General features: G+C 45.6%; 1 protein-coding gene across 1 annotated transcript in view; it reads right to left on the reverse strand.

The window, feature by feature from the left end:
- KDM4A (lysine demethylase 4A) overlaps positions 1-21,640 on the reverse strand; it is a 130,040-nt gene that overhangs the window by 17,652 nt on the left and 90,748 nt on the right. Inside the window, exons 12-14 of the mRNA XM_030205471.1 lie at positions 20,345-20,462; positions 19,542-19,723; positions 16,279-16,477 (exon numbers count right to left, since the gene is read on the reverse strand). Of these exons, the coding sequence (XP_030061331.1) occupies positions 16,279-16,477; positions 19,542-19,723; positions 20,345-20,462 (499 nt within the window). The remainder of the gene's footprint in view (positions 1-16,278; positions 16,478-19,541; positions 19,724-20,344; positions 20,463-21,640) is intronic.

The following is a 21,640-nucleotide window of genomic DNA, read 5'->3' on the forward strand; positions in this document are numbered from 1 at the left end:
ACTGGACATGGGTGGCTGCGGGGGGGGCAGTGGAGAGAGGAGGGTCACTGGACATGGATCAGCTGTGAGGCATGGAATGTTTTTTTTTCTTTTTTCGCGGGTTCTGAAGTTCACAGCATAATTGCAACGGTGACGTCAGCCTGACTACGGAGCCTAGCTCAGCAACTCCGAAGGAGCCACGGACACAGGCAGCAAGATTAGAATGTTGGAGGTGAGATTTATTATATAGGATCTTTTATTGTCCCTGGATTTAATTGTTTTTGTTAGTTTTTTTCTATTTATTGTTAGTTTTATTTTGCTGCTACACTTCCTTTTTCAGTATATGCAATTTCTCTTACAGACGCCAGAGGGTGGTGGTAAATGGCGTTCGCTCGGAGGAGGGAAAGGTGAGTAGTGGAGTGCCTCAGGGATCGGTGCTGGGGCCGATTCTATTCAATATATTTGTGAGTGACATTGCCGAAGGCTTACAAGGTAAAGCTTGCCTTTTTGCGGATGACACCAAGATTTGCAACAGAGTGGACACCCCGGAGGGAGTGGAAAGCATGAAAAAAGATCTGCGGAAGCTAGAAGAATGGTCTAATGTTTGGCAATTAAAATTCAATGCGAAGAAATGCAAAGTGATGCACCTAGGGAGTAGAAATCCAAGGGAGACGTATGTGTTAGGCGGTGAGAGTCTGATAGGTACAGACAGAGAGAGGGACCTTGGGGTGATAGTATCTGAGGATCTGAAGGCGATGAAACAGTGTGACAAGGCGGTGGCTGTAGCTAGAAGATTGCTAGGCTTTATAGAGAGAAGTGTGACCAGCAGAAGAAAAGAGGTTTTAATACTCCTGTGTAAGACGTTGGTGAGGCCCCACCTGGAGTATTGTGTTCAATTTTGGAGGCCGTATCTTGCGAAGGATGTTAAAAAAATGGAAGCGGTGCAAAGAAAAGCTACGAGAATGGTATGGGATTTGCGTTGCAAGACGTATGAGGAGAGACTTGTTAACCTGAACATGTATACCCTGGAGGAAAGGAGAAACAGGGGTGATATGATACAGACGTTCAAATATTTGAAAGGTATTAATCCGTAAAACGAACCTTTTCCGGAGATGGGAAGGCAGTAGAACTAGAGGACATGAAATGAGATTGAAGGGGGGGCAGACTCAAAAAAAATGTCAGGAAGTATTTTTTCACGGAGAGAGTGGTGGATGTTTGGAATGCCCTCCCGCGGGAGGTGGTGGAGAGGAAAACGGTAACGGAATTCAAACATGCGTGGGATAAACATAAAGGAATCCTGCTCAGAAGGAAGGGATTCCCAGAAGCTTAGCCGGTGGTGGGAGGCAGGGCTGGTGGTTGGGAGGTGGGGATAGTGCTGGGCCAACTTATACGGTCTGTGCCAGAGCCAGTGGTGGGAGGCGGGGCAGACTTATACGGTCTATGCCCTGAAAAAGACAGGTACAAATCAAGGTAAGGTATACACAAAAAATGGCATATGTGAATTTATCTTGTTGGGCAGACTGGATGGACCATGCAGGTCTTTTTCTGCCGTCATCTACTAATTTTGGTTGTTATGCTCATTTACACATTACTTTAGTTTTTTTAATCTTCATATCCTCTTCACAGACAGCAGTGTCCTGTTTTATATGCCGAGTGTAACACCCATCTGTTACACCAGATTTTACATACAGAGATGCATTCCACAGAGGTATGATTTTAGATAGCAATTCCTTCCTAGGTATTGTATGATTTTTGCCACATTTTATTGTTTTTAGTTTGTAGGTTCAATCTATTTAAGTACAGTAAATTGCAGTCCTAATTACAGTTTTGTCCAATATATAGGTTTAGCACGTTTTCCTGTCTTTTTGTATTGTTTTGTTATGCAGTCCATCCCATCTTTTACATTATCGTTGGTGTACTGCTTTATTTTGCAGTCCACTGTATTCCTTTTAGATTTATCGTTTTATTTTCATGTTTTTTATTGTTTTACTACGTCTCTCTATATTTTATGACCTTATATATACACAGCATTCTTGTTTATTTTTGTACCGAGTGTTCGTAACCCCTGAAGCAAGCAGCTGCATCTGTCGAAACATGGACCCATGTTGGGTCACTTTCCTGGTGCTTTCCATAAAGGTTTAGAGAATATCTACTCCTGGTTTGGAAGTTCCTTTGTCATCCTCTGCTCCTGTGTTGCACATACTTTGAAAGTAAGGCAGGAGAGGGAACATGACAGAGATGTTTAAATACTTCTGTGGCATAAATGCACAGGAGGTGAGTATATTTCAACTGAAATGACGCTCTGGAATGAGGGGAATGAGATGAAGGTGAAAGAGGACAGACTTAGGAGTAATTTGAGGAAATCATTCTTTATACAAAGGGTGGTAGATGTGTGGAATAGCCTTCCAGTGGAAGTGAAGGACTCAAAAACTGCATCTGAGTTCAAGAAAATGTGGGATGAGCACATAGGATCTCTTAGGTAGAGGAAGAGATAGTGGATGGTAACAGATGGGGAGAGAGATTAGTCTCGCTAGATATGGGACGACAAGCGCTTCTCTTCTGCTCAGCATTTCAGTACACACAAATAGACACAAACAAGGCAAGCCACGGGGATGAAAGCAGATGTAAAATGAGAGGTATAAAATGAAAGCCAGAGAGCCACCCCAAAGAGCTGTATGTCAAGCTATCCAGGCCCCTAAGTAATCAGATAACAGCACCCTTATGAAAAAGAGAAGATTGAGATGTAAGGAGAGGATGATGATATGGAAAAAAGGAGAGAGGTGGACTACTGCAATGCACTAGATGTGGGGTTACCAGCAGAAACTGTAGGTAGCACAATGTATGGGGGCTTAGTTGTTGACAGGATTTCATGGCTCTGTTCTTTCCTGGTTTTCTTCTTTTTGCCCGTTGCACCTCTTCTTTTCTCCATCTATACTTCTTCACAGAGAGGGTGGTGGATGCTTGGAATGCCCCCCGCGGGAGGTGGTGGAGATGAAAACGGTAACGGAATTCAAACATGCGTGGGATATGCATAAAGGAATCCTGTGCAGAAGGAATGGATCCTCAGAAGCTTAGTCGAAATTGGGTGTTGGAGCAGGTGGGGGGGGAAGAGGGGTTGGTGGTTGGGAGGCGAGAATTTTGGAGGGCAGACTTATACGGTCTGTGCCAGAGCCGGTGATGGAAGGCGGGACTGGTGGTTGGGAGGCGGGAAATACTGCTGGGCAGACTTGTACGGTCTGTGCCCTGAATAAGGCAGGTACAAATCAAGGTAAGGTATACAAATATGAGTTTGTCTTGTTGGGCAGACTGGATGGACCATGCAGGTCTTTTTCTGCCGTCATCTACTACGTTACTATGTATCTATACTTCTTCCCCTGGTGCTCTGATCTCATCACATGGTTTTCAGTATCACCTTTATGCTGATGAATCCCAGATCTACCTCTACACTAGAAATTTCAGCAGGAATCCAGGCCCAAGTCTCAGCCTGCCTGTCTGACATCGCTGCCTGGATGTCTCACTGCCATCTGAAACTAAACATGACCAAGATTGAGTTTCTTATCTTTCCCCCATTCTCTATCTCTACTACTACTACAAATCATTTCTATAGCGCTACCAGTCGTAGGCAGCGCTTCACAATTGAACATGAAGAAAAGACAGTCCCTGCTCAAAAGAGCTTACAATCTAAATCAGGACAGACAGGATAAATAAGGGATAAGGGTAGGACAGACAGATAGGACATATAGAGAAAAGGGACTATTGAAGAGAGGAAGATAAGACTCATCCTCCCCATCTGCTCAGCTCTAACCTCAGCTCTAGTCATCTTCGACTCCTCTCTCTTCTTCTCTGCACATATTCAACAAACTACTAAAACCTGTCGTTCATTGTCACTTGCAGCAGATGAATCCAGGAACTAGTGGGTTAAGTCCACCTACCAGCAGGTGGAGATAGAGATAAACAAACTAAAGGCAGTGATGCCAGACGGCCAGCTCTTTCCTCAGTTAGTATGTCTTTATCTCAGCAGGTGGTGAACGGCTTTTTCTCCAGCTCCTGGGCCCAAGGCCTCTGAGGGTGCTTCTGGGCCAGTGGCCAGTTTGAGCCGGGGGTGGCGGACTGGTGGTGTCCCCTTTGGCAGCATACGCAGTTGCTGGGTCCCTGCTGCACCTCAAATTCCCTATGAACAGGCTTTTGCTGTTCCTTTCCTTCCCTGTTTGTTTCTGCCTCCTCACTAAAAAAAAAAAAATAAAGAAGAAAGAGAAACAGACAAACACAGGGAAGTGTGTTTTTGCTGAGAGCAGGTTTGTGTTACTGCTGTCCAGTCCTGTTTTCTGTTGCCTGCTTGTCTGAGTCTGCCTCGAAGTGGAGTCAGAGAGTTCTTTTTTTTTCTTCGGCTCAGCTGTCAGTTCCTGCGCTTTCCAGGTCCAGGGTAAGTCCTGCTAGGTTCCTGTTCGGGGACGGGCGATGGCAGCGGAGGCGGTAAAACGCTGTTCCTGATGTGGGAAACGGGTTCGGCAGCGGGCCTTTGCAGCGCGGGGTGCGCTGATTTTGTGGAACTCGACGGAGTGGTGCCTCCCCCCCGACAGCGTACTTTCCCGCCCAGAGCCTGGCGATTCTCGTGCCATTTTGCGATCAGTCGCGGAGCCGGCTCCGGTAGCGATTTTGGGCAAAGCTTCTTCTCCTGATGGTAGGGGAGTCGTGGGGGGCCGTCAGGCACTGTGGGCTGTGGTGCAGGTGCCATGGCTGCGACCTCCTCTGTTGCGGAGGAGGGGTTTTCGCCAGAGTTAAGTTTGCTACCCCATCAGGTGTTTTTGTTGAAAAGGGCCTTGCCCCCCCCTCACGCGGCTGCGACAGCTTCGGCCTTTCATTCTCTCAGGGGGTCTGGGGGTAACCAAGAAATTTTGGGTTTTCCCCCAGAGGATTTCTCCTCCCTTAAAAAGCCTAGGCTTTCTTTGGGGTCTGAGGAGGGGTCCTGCATACGGTCGCCTGCAGCTTCCTCCGTGGTGGCTCTCTCGGAGCAGACGGGGAGGACGGGGAGGACAGTGTCCTCACCGCCATGAGGGTTTTCCATAAGGAGGAGTTGTCCTCCTTTATCTCTCAGGCGCTGGAAGCCCTGAATATAGAGGACCCTGAGGTTGCGGCTTCTCAGGCGGTCAACCCCAAGATAGCTAGTACCAGACGACCTTCTAAGGCCTTTCTGGTACATGAAGCTATTGAAGAGTTGATTTCGGCCCAGTGGGTGGATCCGGATGGGGGGCTGAAAGTAGCCAGGGCTATGGCCAGGCTGTATCCAATTTCAGCGGATCGTTTAGAGCAGTTTGCTCTACCTAGGTTGGATGCCCTGGTGACGGCGGTCACTAAGACGACTACTCTTCCAGTGGAAGGTGGTGTGGCACTTAAGGATATGAAAGACAGACGGCTAGAGGCCTCTTTAAAACGTGCCTTTGAGATGGCCGCTTTGATACTTCAAGCTTCTGTTTGTAGTTCTTATGCGGCTAGAGCTTGTCTCAGTTGGCTACATTCTGTCATGGATTCGATTTCAGAGTCTGATATGCCAGGAACTCCTCAGATGTCGCTGATGGATATTGAGCTGGCGTACTTAGCGGATGCCTTGTATGATCTGGTCCGTGCTTCGGCCAAACTCATGGCCTTGACCGTTTCCTCTTGGCGTCTTCTTTGGCTCCGTCATTGGGCCGCAGATATGGCCTCTAAGCAACGGCTCATTAAATTGCCTTTCCCAGGGAAATTGCTTTTTGGGGAAGACCTAGAAAAGATTGTTAAAGATTTGGTGGATTCCAAATCTCAGCGTCTTCTGGAGGATAGACCCAGAAAAGATTGTTAAAGATTTGGTGGATTCCAAATCTCAGTGTCTTCTACTACTACTACTACTACCAAACATTTCTAAAGCGCTACTAGGGTTACTCAGCGCTGTACAATTTAAACATAGAAGGACAGTCCCTGCTCAAAGAGCTTACAATCTAAAAGACAAGAGAACAATCTAAAGACAAGTGAACAATCTAGTGGACGAGTGAACAGTTAATCTGATAGGGTGGATGGATTGGGGCATTTTATATTTCTCGAGCGGTTAGGCGCCGAAAGCAGCATTGAAGAGGTGAGTTTTAAGCAGAGATTTGAAGATGGGTAGGGAGGGGGCATGGCGTAAGGGTAAAGGAAGATTGTTCTTCTGGAGGATAGACCCAAGTCTACTTCCAGGCAGGGAGCCTCAAGGTCACGTTTCAGAGAGATGTGCCACACCTGGAGTATTGTGTTCAGTTCTGGTCGCCTCACCTCAAAAAAGATATAAAGGAATTGGAGAAGGTGCAGAGAAGGGCGACGAAAATGATAAAAGGGATGGGACGACTACCTTATGAGGAGAGATTAAGACGGCTAGGACTCTTTAGCCTGGAGAAAAGGCGGCTGAGGGGTGATATGATAGAGGTCTACAAAATAATGAGTGGGGTAGAGCGGACAGATGTGAAGCGTTTGTTTACGCTTTCTAACAATAATAGAACTAGGGGACACAAGATGAAATTAGAATGTGGTAGGTTTAAAACAAATTGGAGAAAGTTTTTCTTTACTCAGCGTGTGGTTAGACTCTGGAACTCATTGCCGGAGAAGGTAGTGACGGCAGCTGGCCTTGCTGAGTTTAACGGGGGTCTGGACAGATTCCTGAAGGAAAAGTCCATCGTTATTAAATTTTGGGTTTTTGCCAGGTTCTTGGGGCCTGGATTGGCCGCTGTCGGAGACAGAGTGCTGGGCTTGATGGACCTTTGGTCTTTTCCCAGCGTGGCAGTGCTTATGTACTTATGCCCGGGGCGGTCCAACACAGTCTTTCAGCGTCCTCGTTTTGGGCAGCATTCTTCCTTTTGCAACGAGAAGCATCCGGCTGGACCCCCCTCTCATCAGGAGGCTCCTTCTCGGGCCTCCCAATGATGGGGCGCAGGTCCACACGGGAGGAGAGCAGATCGGTGGTTGACTTTGTTTCTTCCAGAGTGGGCCAGAATTACTTCGGACCAATGGGTCCTCGATGTGGTGCGAGAAGGTTACAAGCTAGAATTCTTCTCTCCCGTCAGACTTTTTCTGGAGTCCTGCTGCGTATCGCGGCCAAGAGGACAGCGGTTCTGCAGTGTTTGCGAGACCTGCTAAGGATAGGGGCTGTCATGCCTTTTCCTCCTCTCTAAAGGCACACAGGTCGGTACTCCATCTTCTTTGTGGTTCCAAAGAAGGGAGGGGCTTTTTGGCCTATTCTCGATCTCAGAAAAGTAAACCAGTTTTTGCGGGTTCGTCACTTCCGCATGGAGACATTAAAGGCAGTTATTGCTGCTGTTCAACCAGGCGAGTTTTTGACGGCTCTCGATTTGAGGGAAGCAACATTCTCATTTGGCAGCCCCATCAGAGATTTCTCAGATTTGCGGTGCTGGGTCAGCACTTCAAGATTCGGGCCCTTCCTTTTGGAATGGCCACTGCCCCACACACTTTTTCCAAGGTCACGGGGGTGGTGGCGGCGTTCCTGCGGAAGGAGGAGATTCAAGTGCATCTGTATCTCGACAACTGGCTGATTCAGGCGACGACAGCAGAGGAGAGTCGAGTGGTCACCGACCGAGTGATTGCAGTGTTGCAATCCTTAGGTTGGGTGGCCAATATGGACAAGAGTCATCTGATTCCTACTCAGAGTCTGGAGTATCTTGGAGTGCAATTCGATACGAAGCGGGGGAAGGTGTTTCTCCCCGAGGGACGAAGGATCAAATTGCTTTCTCAGGTATGGACCTTATTGAGTTGTCGCGCTCCCCGAGTGTGGGACTATGTTCAGCTCCTTGGTTCCATGACGGTGAACTTGGAGGTCATTCCATGGGCAAGGGCTCACATGCGGCCTCTTTAGAATTTCCTTTTGAGCAGATGGTCGCCGACGTCGCTGGATTATCAACGACGCCTTCCTTGGTCGAGCCGGACAGTCTCGCGTGGTGGCTCCAGTCAGTCAATTTGCAGAAGGGTGTTTCTCTGGCGTCTCCCAATTGGGTGGTAGTCATGACGGATGCCAGCCTTGCAGGCTGGGGAGCCCACTGTCTTCATCGAGTAGCCCAGGGATTGTGGATCCCTCTCGAAGCGACTTGGCCGATAAATCGTCTGGAGTTGCGAGCAGTTGTGAATGCGCTGTGGAGTTTTCAGGTCCTTCTGCAGGGGCAGGCGGTTCGTGTATTCTCGGACAACACCACGACGATGACCTATATCAATCGACAGGGAGGCACTCGCAGGCTTCCCTTGGCAGTGGAAGCGTCTCGTCTTCTAGTATGGGTGGAAGCGCATGTTCAGAGTCTGTGGGCAGCGCACATTGCGGGTCAAGACAATGTTCAAGCGGTTTTTCTCAGCCGGACTCTTTTGGACGCAGCGGAATGGACGCTGTCAGGCTCGGCTTTTCGGCTGATCTGTCAATGTTGGGGAAGACCAGTAATGGATCTCATGGCCATGGCTTTGCAATGCCAAAGTTCCACAGTTCTTCAGCCGCAAACGGCAGCCAGGATCTGCAGGATTGGACGTTCTTCTCCAGCCATGGCCGGAACAACAGCTACAGTATGTTCTTCCTCCGTGGCCTCTGATAGGGATAGTTCTTTGCCGCATAGGGCGGCATCGGGGGCCGGTCATTCTAGTGGCCCCAGACTGGCTCCGACGGCCGTGGTATGCAGATCTCGTTCGAGCACTCTCAGAGCCACCATTATGACTTCCGGTGACTCCCAATCTGCTGCATCAAGGGCCAGTTCAGATGGAAAATCCCTCCCACTTTGGTCTTACGGCCTGGCTATTGAGAGGCGGCAGCTGAGGAAGAAGGGATTTTCAGGACCAGTCATTGCCACTCTTTTGGGCCCATGGAAGCAGTCTACTTCAGCAGCATACGCACGAGTGTGGAAAGCTTTCTCGGCGTGGTGTGCTTTGCGTGCTGAATCGCCTCTTTGGGCGGACATTCCGCTTATTCTGGAGTTCCTACAGGATGGTCTTCAAAAGGGATTGGCATATAATTCCCTTCGAGTGCAGGTGGCCATGCTAGCTTGTTTTAGGGGCAAACTGGACAGTTCCTCTTTAGCAGCTCACTCTGAAGTGGTCCATTTCCTACGCGGGGCTCTTCGGCTTCGGCCTCCTCTGCGGCAGCTGTGCCCGGTGTGGCATTTGAATGTGGTACTGTGAGCCCTCCAGGCCCCACCGTTTGAGCCGTTGAATAAGGTTTCTGAGAAGGATCTAACACTTAAGACAGTGTTTTTGGTGACCATTGCTTTGGCTTGGAGGATTTCTGAAATTCAGGCGTTGTCTTGCAGAGATCCTTTTTTGCAGTTTTCTGAAGCAGGAGTGTCGATCTGGATGGTGGCATTGTTTCTACCTAAAATGGTTTTGGCTTTTCATGTCAATCAGGCAGTTTATCTTCCATCTTTTCGAAGAGAGGATTATCCGGGGGAGTTTGCCTCGCTATGTTTCCTGGACGTGCGGAGAGCCTTGTTTCGGTACTTGCAGATCTCTAACGAGTTTCGATGCTCGGATCATCTCTTTGTGCTCTTGTCGGGATCGAAAAGAGGTGAGGCGGCTTCTAAGGCTTCCATTGCTCGCTGGATTAGGGAAGCCATTGGAGCAGCGTATCTGCTACAAGGGCGGGCGTCTCCAGTGGCCCTGAAGGCGCATTCTACTCAGGCACAGGCGGCTTCTTGGGTGGAGGCATCGGCCTTATCTCTGGAAGAGATTTGTCGGGCTGCTACTTGGGCGTCCCGTCATACTTTTACGAAGCATTACAGGCTAGACGTGTCTGCTCGGGAGGATGTGAGTTTTGGGGCAAGAGTGTTGGCTTCCCACCCTACTTAAGGAATGCTTTGGTACATCCCACTAGTTCCTGGAAGTGACAAGGAAGGTAAAATTATGTCTTACCTGATAATTTTCTTTCCTTTAACGCAGCAGATGAATCCGGATCCCTCCCTAGTTCAGCTGACGGTTTTTTCATTTTACGCGCAGTGTGGCTATTTTTTCCTTCTAGGTTCTCTTTTGCAGAGTTCAGACAGCTATGGGAACACGGAAAGGATTCCAATTTCTGGATCAAGTTGCAGTTATTTCGAAGTTCTTATTTGGTTCTCTGTTTTTCATAGTGAGGATGGTTTCTGGTTGTTATTGGTTTCATATTTTTGGCCTTGGCAAATGCTTATGAATGACATACTAACTGAGGAAGGAGCTGGCCATCTGGCATCACTGCCTTTAGTTTGGTTATCTCTATCTCCACCTACTGGTAGGTGGACAACCCACTAGTTCCTGAATTCATCTGCTGCATTAAAGGAAAGAAAATTATCAGGTAAGACATAATTTTACCTTTCTTTATATCATCACCAAAATTCATCCTTTCCTTTCTGAGCACATTGCCAGAACTTGTATCACCTTTTGCTTAGACTATTGCAACTTGCTTCTCACAGGTCTATCACTAAGCCATCTATCTCCCTTTCAATCTGTTCAAAATTCTGCTATATGACTTATATTCCGCAAGTGTCGCTATGCTCATATTAGCCCTCTCCTCAAGTCACTTCACTGGCTCCCTATCTGTTTCCACATACAGTTCAAACTCCTCTTATTGACTTATAAGTGCATTCACTCTGTAGCTCCTCAGTACCTCTCCACTCTTATCTCTCCCTACAGTCCTTCCCGGGAACTCCATTCACTGGGTAAATTTCTCTTATCTGCACCCTTCTCCTCCACCGCTAACTCCAGACTCCGTTCCTTTTATCCTGCTACACCATATGCCTGGAATAGACTTCCTGAGCCAGTACGTCAAGCTCCATCTCTGTCTTCAGATTTAGGCTAAAAGCCCCCCTTTTTGATGCTGCATTTGACTCCTGACCCTCACTCACTTGTTCAGTACCCTTTAAGTAGTAGTAGGAGGAGGAGCAAGATGTGATAGCTCTAGGGAAGCTTTGGCAGTGTTGCATGGCACCTGATTCAGGAAAGGTGTTGCTTTAAATGCAGAGGAAGCAATTATAAGCGTGCTAGTACAGCAGGGAAAATAAATAAATGAATAATTTTAGGCCCACGCATTTACAGCAAGCCATAGAGCATACAATTCTGTAATGTACATGCTTAACTGTGAACCCACCCATGTGTACACCCCCCTTAAACTAGATGCCACTGCATCTGGACACCTGTTTAAAGAATATTGGCATTCCCACTTTTTGCTTGGTAGATTGGGGGGGGGGGGGCAATTGCGATGTGGTTGGTTGGGTGGGAGGTTGTTTTTGGGTTTTTTTTTGCAGGTGGGTGAAATGGAGCTGCTGGATGGCTTGGAGTGGAGTAGCAGCCTAGTGGTTAGTGCAGTGGACTTTGATCCTGGGGAACTGAGTTCAATTCCCACTGCAGCTCCTTGTGACTCTGGGCAAGTCACTTAACCCTCAATTGCCCCTGGTACAAAATAAGTACCTGAACATATGTAAACCGCTTTGAATGTAGTTGCAAAAACCTCAGAAAGGCGGTATATCAAGTCCCATTTCCCTTTCCTTTTATATTTTTACTACTGTGTGTTTTCTGTTTTGCTTTCTCTTTCTGGCCTGTATTTCATTCACTTGTAAACCAGTTTGAATGAGGTTGCCTCAGGAAACAGGTAAAAACATCAAAAGACAAACAGCATAGGAATCCAGTTCAGACTGCAATCCTTTTTGTCCTGGAGGCGCCCCAGCCAGTCAGGTTTTCAGGAAACTCAAAATGAATATTCATGAGAGATTTGCATGCACTGCCTCCACTGCATGCAAATCTCTCTCCTGAATATTCATTGTGGGTATCCTGAAAACCTGACTAGCTGGGGAGCTTCCAGGACCAGGTTTGGGAACCACTGATGTATTCTATACAGAAAAGCAGGCCCTACATTTCTTTGCAGAACCACCTCAAATGTTCTGGACTACCTGCACCATGTCTTCTATCCCTCTTCATGGTTCGGAAAGTCATCTGTGTATGCTCTCGTCTCAATATGCTTGAGCTCCGTCCATCTCATTTTGACTGGCACAATCATCTCAAGCCTTTAGTTCAATTCCAATTTCCATGATTGCCTTAAGAGACATTTCCTCAATGAAACTGCATGGTAAGAACGGGGGCGTGTCAAGATGGCGGCCGTGCATGTTTGCTAACAGTCAGAGTTTCTCTGCTGGCGTTTCCTCTACTATTTTCTTCAGACAATGCCACATACAAAAAGAAAAGGGATGGTGAAAGCCTGACTGCCATTGGACAGGACTTCGTCCCCGGTCCAGCAGACACTAGACCGCTATGCAACAGCTTGTTCTCTTATCGGAGTGGAGACCCCCGCTGAAGGAGCCGAGAAAGGAGAATCGGTCTTTCTGGGGATTGAAACATCACTCTCACCTCCAGGCCCTAATCCTCCACCACGTCCTGCGTTTCCTAGGGACGAGGCAGGAAGCACAGTGGCATTGGAAGTCGATGTTAACCGAGCTTTCGCTGGCAGTGCCTCTCACCCAGACACGGAGGGGAAGAAAATGGAAGCAATGAGTGCTCCCGTGGTGATAACCTTGGAATCCATTTGGGGAGCTCTACAACGATTAACTACAATGGTTACTACTTCAGCTCAAGAAACGACTCATCTGCTTAATAAAGTTGATAAACTAACATTATCAATTGAAGAAATTAAACAAGAAACAACGCACCAAATTACACATCTACAGTCGGAGGTAAAAACTTTAAAATCTTCTACTAATACTATTATAACAGATGTGACTGATGAGTTGTAAAATGGAACAGGTTGAGAATTACAGTCGACGTTTGAATCTAAGGATTCTAAATTTTCCGATGGCCATGGGCATAAACTCGACAGATGTTTTTAAGAAATATTTGTTGGAGATTCTACATTTTCCTCATGAAGCTATTCCTCCTTTAAATAAAATGTATTACTTACCATTGCCTAATCGAAGCCGAGTAACGCAAGAGGGCCTCGGGAATGAGATACAAAATCAGCAAACTGAACAAGGCCTAAACGATATTTTCGCTGTGCTAGAAGAATCATTAAGTGAAATAACTCCAAGGCGTAGGTTAATGGTTTCTTTCGTATTTGAACAGGATTTAAACTCTGTGTTAAAGATGTACTTTAAGAATTCTTCAAAACCTTTTTGTGGACACAGAATTTGGATCTATCCAGATGTAACAAAATCCACACAGGATAGAAGGCGGAAGTTTTTAGCCCTTAGAGAAGAAACAAGGCTGATAGGAGCCAAATTTCTGTTAGCTTATTCATGTAAATGTATAATAAGATATCTGGATAATGTGTGTTTTTTTGGGAACCAGAACAGTATTCCTAGACCCAAGGTTTGAGAGAATTTAGATTGGGAAAAGAAAATATGGAGAGAACACGGTCAGGCCAGTTACTGGATTTATATTTTATTTTGCTTATTTGGTTCTCCTTACCTTCTGTACACGCTCCCTTTATATATTTTCCTATCATTTTTTTTTGTTCTACGTAAGAGATTTAATTTTTGATGTATTTAAATTTTCCTTATTTACTTAATCTCTCCATGTTACAACTTGCAAGTGAACCTTGTATAACTTGTAAAGTATAAATAAAATTGTTTATTAAAAAAAATAATAGAGATTTCCTCAAGTAGCTTTAGCTCCAAAAAGTAAGTTTGGTCATACAGGCTTCTAGTGATGGATTTACCTCTGCTGGCTTTGGAGGTCAAACAATCTGCATGTTAACGGGCTCTTCACTGCTCTCTCTAGCCAATTTGCCAAACTTGGGGAATGCTTCTAGTAACTAGTTTTAGTATCCATAGGCAGACCAGTAATGGCTTATAGTCCACTCAGTGGCAGCAAAGTATACAGACAAGTGTCTCACTCCAACAGCACAAGGGGCACCACATAGAGACAGCACTTCCCCCAAAAGCAGGGTGGAGATATTCCCTTTCTTCCTATTCCTATCTTTTCAGGTACCACCAACTGTGAGAATAGACGCACCGCCACTACTGAAAAATAGGATGTACCATCTTAGTTATATACTATATTCGCCCCACAGTACAGATAATTGCTATCCAAAAGATTTCCCAATTTGCACAGCAGTGATCCAGAGATTCTGCATTAGTATATAGCAGAAGAGACTGCAATTCTGTGCATTCTGAAGTTTGTTCTTCTCTAAGGGCTAGACCATAGGGGATGGATTCTCTGTTGTCACTGTGCCCTAGATTGGGCTCTCACCCAGACAGCTAACCAAGTACGGCAAGAAACTGGATCACATGTCTCTGCTGCTTTCCTCACATTGGGCCACATCACTACACTGGTGCCTCTTTCATCACTGCTCAGCGGGAAGGCCTACCCACCAACACTCTGCTCTCGCTCAGCAGCTCTCCCTCAAGTTCACGTGAACACATGCTGTTTCAGTCATGCTTCCCTACCAAACTCTAGGATTAGGGGTTTCCGTGGCCAGTACTTGTCTGTATGCTGTTCTTTATCTGCTCTCAGTGTGTTACTGTATATTTTTTATGTTATATTCGCCAAATCGTTGCCAATTCTTGCAGGTGAAAGAGAGGTGAAGAGCAGAGCTTATGGATCAAGTAGCCATTTTCTAAAGCTCGTCAGTATTGTTCTTTATAAGTTTCTACCATTTTGTCCGGTACTGAAGTCAGGTTCAATGGTCAGTACTTTCCCAGATCACCCCTGAAACCCTTTTTAAAATTGGTGTAAAGCTTGTCACTATGCAATCTTAAGGAATTTTATGATGGTTATAGATCACTAATAATAGACCAGCACTTAATTTTTTTTAGTTCTTTCAGTATTCTGGGTGTATACCATCTAGTCTAGATGATTTGCTACTCTTTAGTTGTCAATTTGGCCTATTACGTCTTACAGGTATATGAAAATTTGCTTCAGTTCCTTTGAATCATCATCAATATTTCAGGCATAGGTATAGCTCCCTGACATTTTTCTCAGTAAGACCAAAGCAAAACAATTCCTTCAGTCTCTCCACTATGGCCTTGTCCTCCCTAAGTGCCCCTTTGAATCCGTGATCATCTAATGGACCAAGTGATTCTTTCACAAGCTTCCTGCTTTGAAGGTGTTTTTTTCCTAGATTATTGAGTATTGAGTATTGTGTTCAATTCTGGTCGCCGCATCTCAAGAAAGATATAGTAGAACTGGAAAAGGTACAGCGAAGGGCGATGAAAATGATAGCGGGGATGGGACGACTTCCCTATGAAGAAAGACTAAGGAGGCTAGGGCTTTTCAGCTTGGAGAAGAGATGGCTGAGGGGAGACATGATAGAGGTATATAAAATATTGAGTGGAGTGGAACAGGTGGATGTGAAGCGTCTGTTCACGCTTTCCAAAAATACTAGGACTAGGGGGCATGCGATGAAACTACAGTGTAGTAAATTTAAAACAAATAGGAGAAACTTTTTCTTCACCCAACGCGTAATTAAACTTTGGAATTTGTTGCTGGAGAACATAGTGAAGGCAGTTAGCTTGGCAGAGTTTAAAAAGGGGTTGGACGGTTTCCTAAAGGCCAAGTCCATAGACCGCTACTAGATGGACTTGCGAAAAATCCACAATTTCGGGAATAACTTGTATAAAATGTTGTACGTTTGGGTAGCTTGCCAGGTGCCCTTGACCTAGATCGGCCGCTGTCGGGGACAGGATGCTGGGCTCGATGGACCTCTGGTCTTTTCCTAGTATGGCATTACTTATGTACTTATATACTAGATAAGTTCTTAGCCTGTTCTTGATTTGTGCATAACCTTGGAAGAACAAACTGTGATGGTTAGCAAGAAAAGCTTTTACAAAAATATTCTATCCATCCAAATAGATATATAGATATTTTCTACAGCTTGGTCAATTTAAGAGAGTTATGCATGATTGTGTACTTTTTATCACAATATCTTCTATGTAGGGCTGCCACGGAAAGGTAACCGAAGCTTCCAGTTTTTCAGAATGCTACAGCATGTTTTATTTGAATTCATATTTTATTTCTTTGTCCTACTCCCAAGTAGGAATACTGCCAAATGTGGGTTACACATAAAGCAAGTTCTCCAAGGAAATGCAGGACAATTACCCTGAAATTCCATAAATGCGCTTAAAATTGTGCACGCAAATTTGGGCATATACCAAATTGAATAACGAGCCAGTTAGCACCGATCACTGGGTGCTAATAATTAGTTTTCCACACTAATGGAAATTTATGTGTGTATTTTTAGCCGCAGAGATCCACACGCAAATTTTGCCTTAGCACAAATCTACAACATTTCCAGAATGCAACATCCCCCCTGCATGCGATGGGAGAGATGAGAGAGGTAGGTACCCTTGCACTTACTAGAGTGAACACAGACACAGCACTTTGCACAGCTGATAAGAATGCTGGTGCCGTCCTCTTCCAGGAAAGGTGTTGACAAGTAGAGATCGGTGCTGCTTCCAGTGGTTGTGAAGCACATTTCTGGGATCAGGGGCTTTGTTCGGATTCGAAGGCCATCAGCACTTGGATCGCTTTTAATGCTTTGACCTCCAAATTCAGTCTAAGAAGAGAGGGAAACATACACTTATTAGGAAAATGATGCTGCTTTACATGGGGGAGGAGGGGAAGGGGGTGTCCTCAGTATCCCCACCCTGACACCCCCTTCAAAGAAACTCCATTCTATCAAGCAGCTCTCTACCACTCTACAGAGAAACATTTGCCAGTGGTAAGGTAGGTAAGAAAGAGCAAGTCAAAAGAAAACCCAGAGTGAGGTTGTGAGGAGCATGTATATTGGGATAATTTTAGATCCTATAAATGATACGGAACCTGGCTATTCTTCCCAACGTACATCACTTTGCACTTGTCATTTGGATGTCCAATCTGCCAGCCTTTCAAGGTAGAGAGTTGAACATGGACAGAAATCTAACCCATCCCCACCTCAAGTAATCTCCATCCCAGCCCCCGGCCCGGCCTGCTTGTGTCGCAGTCACCTTGACCCCCCCCCCCCCCCCAAGAAAGCCAGATTCTATAAGCAGTAAAAATACTAGTAAAAGTAACAAAAAAATCATTTTCTTCTCTACTCTGCTAAATACAAAATTAAGATAATATATCCAAAAGAGCAAACATCCTTGAGCACCATATCCCCCCTTTCCTTTCCCTCCCATTCATGAGCAGAATGTTCCCTTCTCCTCTCCATCCCCTTCTATCCCATGTCCCCCTTACCAATCTCTTTCCCACACCCACCCACACTTCCTCCACCCTTTTTACCAAGGAGGTTAGATAAAACAGGAGACAGGGTGAGCCTATCTAACCCGTTATATGGACTGAAGCCAGTAAAGCAGAGATTGCTACACCGGTTCACCCAAAACAATAGCAAAAAGATTGTAAAAATTTTAAAAAAAAGTCCCTTATTTTTATTTATATCACACATTATCCCAAACAAACTCGGGTTCAATGTAGCTTACGTTTGAAAATAAAGCGAGACAGAATAATAAAATTCAGTTATATCATGGGAGCAAGTAGATGGATAGGTCTGAAACATTTAACAAAGTTGAGATTAGCAAATATACCCAATTGGGCATTTTAAAAAAAGGCAAGTGCATTTTTATAATCCTGCTGCAATCCACAAAACAAAAGAAGCAAGTTCCCACATCCCATCTTTTTCTTTTGACGTAGGCACAGGAAAAAAAAAAGAAGATTTTAAAAGCTCTCGTTTCAACCTAATTCACGTTTAATGTGTGATATAAATGTCATAAATAAGTAAATAAATAGATAGAAACTCTGACTGTTGAGCACCTGATTGTTTTAGTGGCCCTTTTACCAGAAGAAAAAAAAATCTCTGCATGAATATAACACTTGCTAGGGTGTCCCTATAACCAGCCCCTCCAAGTGACATACTGATTACGATTTATAACAAATTACTACTCTACCTATGAAAAATTATTCCATTATACTTCTTCTGTGTACATTGAAAATATAATTGAGATTAAATATAAATGCTACCAACATGCAGCAGCTCATAGGTTCACTCGCTTTGTTTGAGTGTATAGTGATGACGGCTGCGTGAGGAAGGGGAAACAAACTACCTCCTTGCTTTTACAGTTCCCTCCCTCCCACTCATGACTCACTCCATCCATCTCCCCTCTAGCCCTGGGTGAAAGATTCCTAAGGAGATTAGAAAGTTATGGGATAGGAGGTAATGTATCACCCTCCCCCCTTTATCCAGTCTCTCTCTCTCATGCACCCCCCCAGCCTTTACCCAGTTCCTCTGTCTTGTGTATCCCCTTCCCCCACAGCCTTTATCCAGTTTTTCTCTGCCATCTCTCTCTCTTTCTCTCTCATGTACCTCCTTTAGCCAACTTTTTTCTCTCTCATATATGCATTTCCTGAACAACATGGCTCAAATTCACAAAGAGCCAAGTTGCAGTGGGGAAGCAGGAAGTATGCATTTTTTTCTACAGCACCACAGTGGCATAGCCAAGGGCGGGCCCGGGTGGGCCCAGGCCCACCCACTAGCAACCCACCTATGATGTGGCTGGCAGGGATCCTCAAGCCCCACCAGCCAAAAACTCCCAACAACTGGCCCTCCTGCATACCTTGTAAATAGCAGATCTTTGCCTGCAGTGAGCAGCGACTGATATATACTGCTCCCAGCAGCCCCACAGCCTTCCCTCTGATGTATTCCCGCCTATGCAGAAACAGGAAGCATTAGAGGGAATGCTGTGAAACCAACTTGAGCAGTGTATATTAGTTGCTGCTCGCTGCTGGTGAAAATCTGCTATTTAAAAGGTATGTATGAGGGGGGGGGGGGGGGATATTTGAAAGACCATATGGCATGCAGGCGAGAGGGGGAAAGACCACCAGTTGTGGGACATGGAGTTCTTCTGCCCACCCATTTTGGACCCAGGCCCACCCAAAATTGGGTGTCTGGCTACGCCCCTGCAGCACCATAACCAAAAAACACTAGTCGGGTGCAGAAAAAAAAATTTCCTGGGCACCAGAGTGCAATTTTTAGGCACCATAACAACCTGGCACCTGGGTTTTGTTGAGCCCTGATCTCAGTGGTTTACATATTGATTATATAGAAATATCTTCAAGAGATGTTCCTGAAGCAAGTAACCCCCGTTCATAAAACCACACTAGCGGCCGCCATTGCGGTAATGCCAACACAGTGCATTCGTTTTGAATGTGCTGTGTCGGCACTGCTACGTGGCTTTGTAAACGGGGGTAAGCGAGGTGGCCACTGGTGGGGAGGCAATAGTGGATATGACCTAAAACAAGATTCTACATTTTCTTGGTCTTTACACGTATAAAAGGTTCAGACTGGTGGAGAGAATTCGAGAGAACCGAGTGAAAGGATCTGTGCTTTCAGAAGCTAGGACAACGGGAAGGAGGGACCTTCTTTTTTTGACCTTCAATGGACTGTTGTACTGGCCAAAGCTTAGTCTAGTTCCCAAACAAAGGTACCCAGTTGGAAGAGTAAAACAGGATAGCACTTGGCTAACAACAAAGGCACTTCTGTCAACTGGAAAGGGATTCCAGTAATTGACAAGGTTATGCTTCAACACTGCGTCACAAGCAAGAGCACGCAGACGGCATAGTAAAGTAGGGTCAGCAAGGCTTACCTGTTGGTAGGTCTGAAACAACATGCACACAGCACAGTAAGGGGGTTGCCGTGCCATAGCCATATTATACTCTTTTTCAGCCTGGAAATTCTGGGGCCGGTTCTGCCAAAGATGGGTAAGAGGTTTTGCCCAAGGTTCAGTCTCTTCCAGCTCTTCTTCTGCTGATATGTGATCCGGCATCTCTGTAAAGACAGAACTGCTGTTCCAAGGTGTACTGTATGTGATAAACACTCAGTTGCAGGGACCACAGGGTTTTGTGGTCTCTGCACAAATAGCTTTAAGCTTTGTTAAAATCAGTACTGCCTCTACATATCAGATATTCAGAGCCAAGAATATCTGGCATCCAGGGCCCCACAATACATATAACACTTCAAAACAGATTACTAGTTACATAGCACTTTAAAAATATGCACTGAATTACATTTTTTGATAACACCGGCCTTATTCCACAAGACCACAGGGCACTACACAGTTCAAAGTCCTGCCAAGGGAATAGTCAGGTCCATGTAAGAGTGTGACAGATGCCCTTTGGTCAACCCAGGTTACTGTAGCTTCTTGGGACTATAATTAAACTGGTTTCCTGGCAGTATCCTAACTGTAGTAAACCCACATGCTCTGTTCATCACACTCGTCATCTGAAGCAGGGCTAGCGACCTACACTACAGAAACTCACATGACCTTCTTCTCCATATGCCTCCCTTCATCTGAAGCAGGGCCAGCGATTTACCCTATTCAGATCTTCCTGACTGCTTAATGACCATATAACCACCTTTTGATGTGTGTTTCCATGTCACAGAACTCACCTTCATCACTACCAAAATCCTTCATCACCAAGGGGTGGTGGCGAGGGAGTTTACTCAAAGGCTGGGGGCATTCCTTGGTGTTCTTGCTGTCTTTTGACTTCAAGTATTCCTCTGCCACCTATGGAACAGGCAAAAAAAGAAGTCACCTCCACTCATCCCCACGAAAGCAGATTATTTATGTTTAAATCTTTTTATTAAGTTTCGTAAGAACCAGAGCCTGTACTGCCAATTGAAATGACTCTAAAGTGAAAAACTTCTGAATACGTCTTAAATTATTCATGGTAAATGGTAAATCAATTTTCTATCCTGGTATTACCTCGCAGCTCTAAGTGGGTTACAATTTATAAGAAGCCAGTTTCATATAACTGGGAAGAAGAACCATTAATGATCGATTCAACAATTGAGAAGAATACACATTTAACTAGAATGAAAAACAGTTAATAACGTAATACAGAGGAATAGAGACAGGCTACACCCTCCCCCCGTGCGCCACATGGCCTGAGGCACATGTTAGGAGAGGACGCCAGAAGGACGGAATCCAAGAAGGGCCGCAGAATCACCTGATCTAGGCCAGATTTCACTGATAAAGAAGATCCAGAGAGTGAGAGAAGAAAAGGTCAGAAATAAGAGAGCCATTATGATGCGTAAACCTTGCATTAAGAAGGCCTTTTCTAAGTGCTGAGGAGTTACAGGAATGAGAGTGGGCGGGGGATGTAGGTCAAAGTCCTAATCAAGGGACCAGGCAGAAGGGGTGAAAGAACCAAGGGCGTAGTAGGACAGAGATGAGGAGACATGTCAGATAAGGAGTCGGATAACATCAGAGGCAAAGTGGAAAAACAAAAGAGCAAGAAGAAAAACAGAGAGCAGACGAAAACAGACACATAGCCTGGAGGCATCCAAGGAGTGCCCAAGGAGCACAATCTGCTTCTTAGTCGCATTTTGTTGCGCACTCTCGACTCAAGCACCTAGAAGCAGTGTGAATGAAGTAGTAAATGGCAGATGATGTCATCTTGGATCACAGAGAGGAAGACCTGAGTCAGCAACATGTGGAAATCTTGCAGGGAGAGGCATACAAAATAATCCAGCACAGATACATCAGGGTACAATCAGTGTTGGGGCATCAAATATCCGGGTTAGTTGTATCGCTCCATGGTGTGACCGCACCTCGAGTATTGTGTTCAATTCTGGTCGCCGCATCTCAAGAAAGATATAGTGGAATTGGAAAAGGTGCAGCGAAGGGCGACTAAAATGATAGCGGGGATGGGACAACTTCCCTATGAAGAAAGACTAAGGAGG

The sequence above is a fragment of the Microcaecilia unicolor genome, chromosome 6, assembly GCF_901765095.1.
Source record: "Microcaecilia unicolor chromosome 6, aMicUni1.1, whole genome shotgun sequence".
NCBI lineage: Eukaryota > Metazoa > Chordata > Amphibia > Gymnophiona > Siphonopidae > Microcaecilia > Microcaecilia unicolor.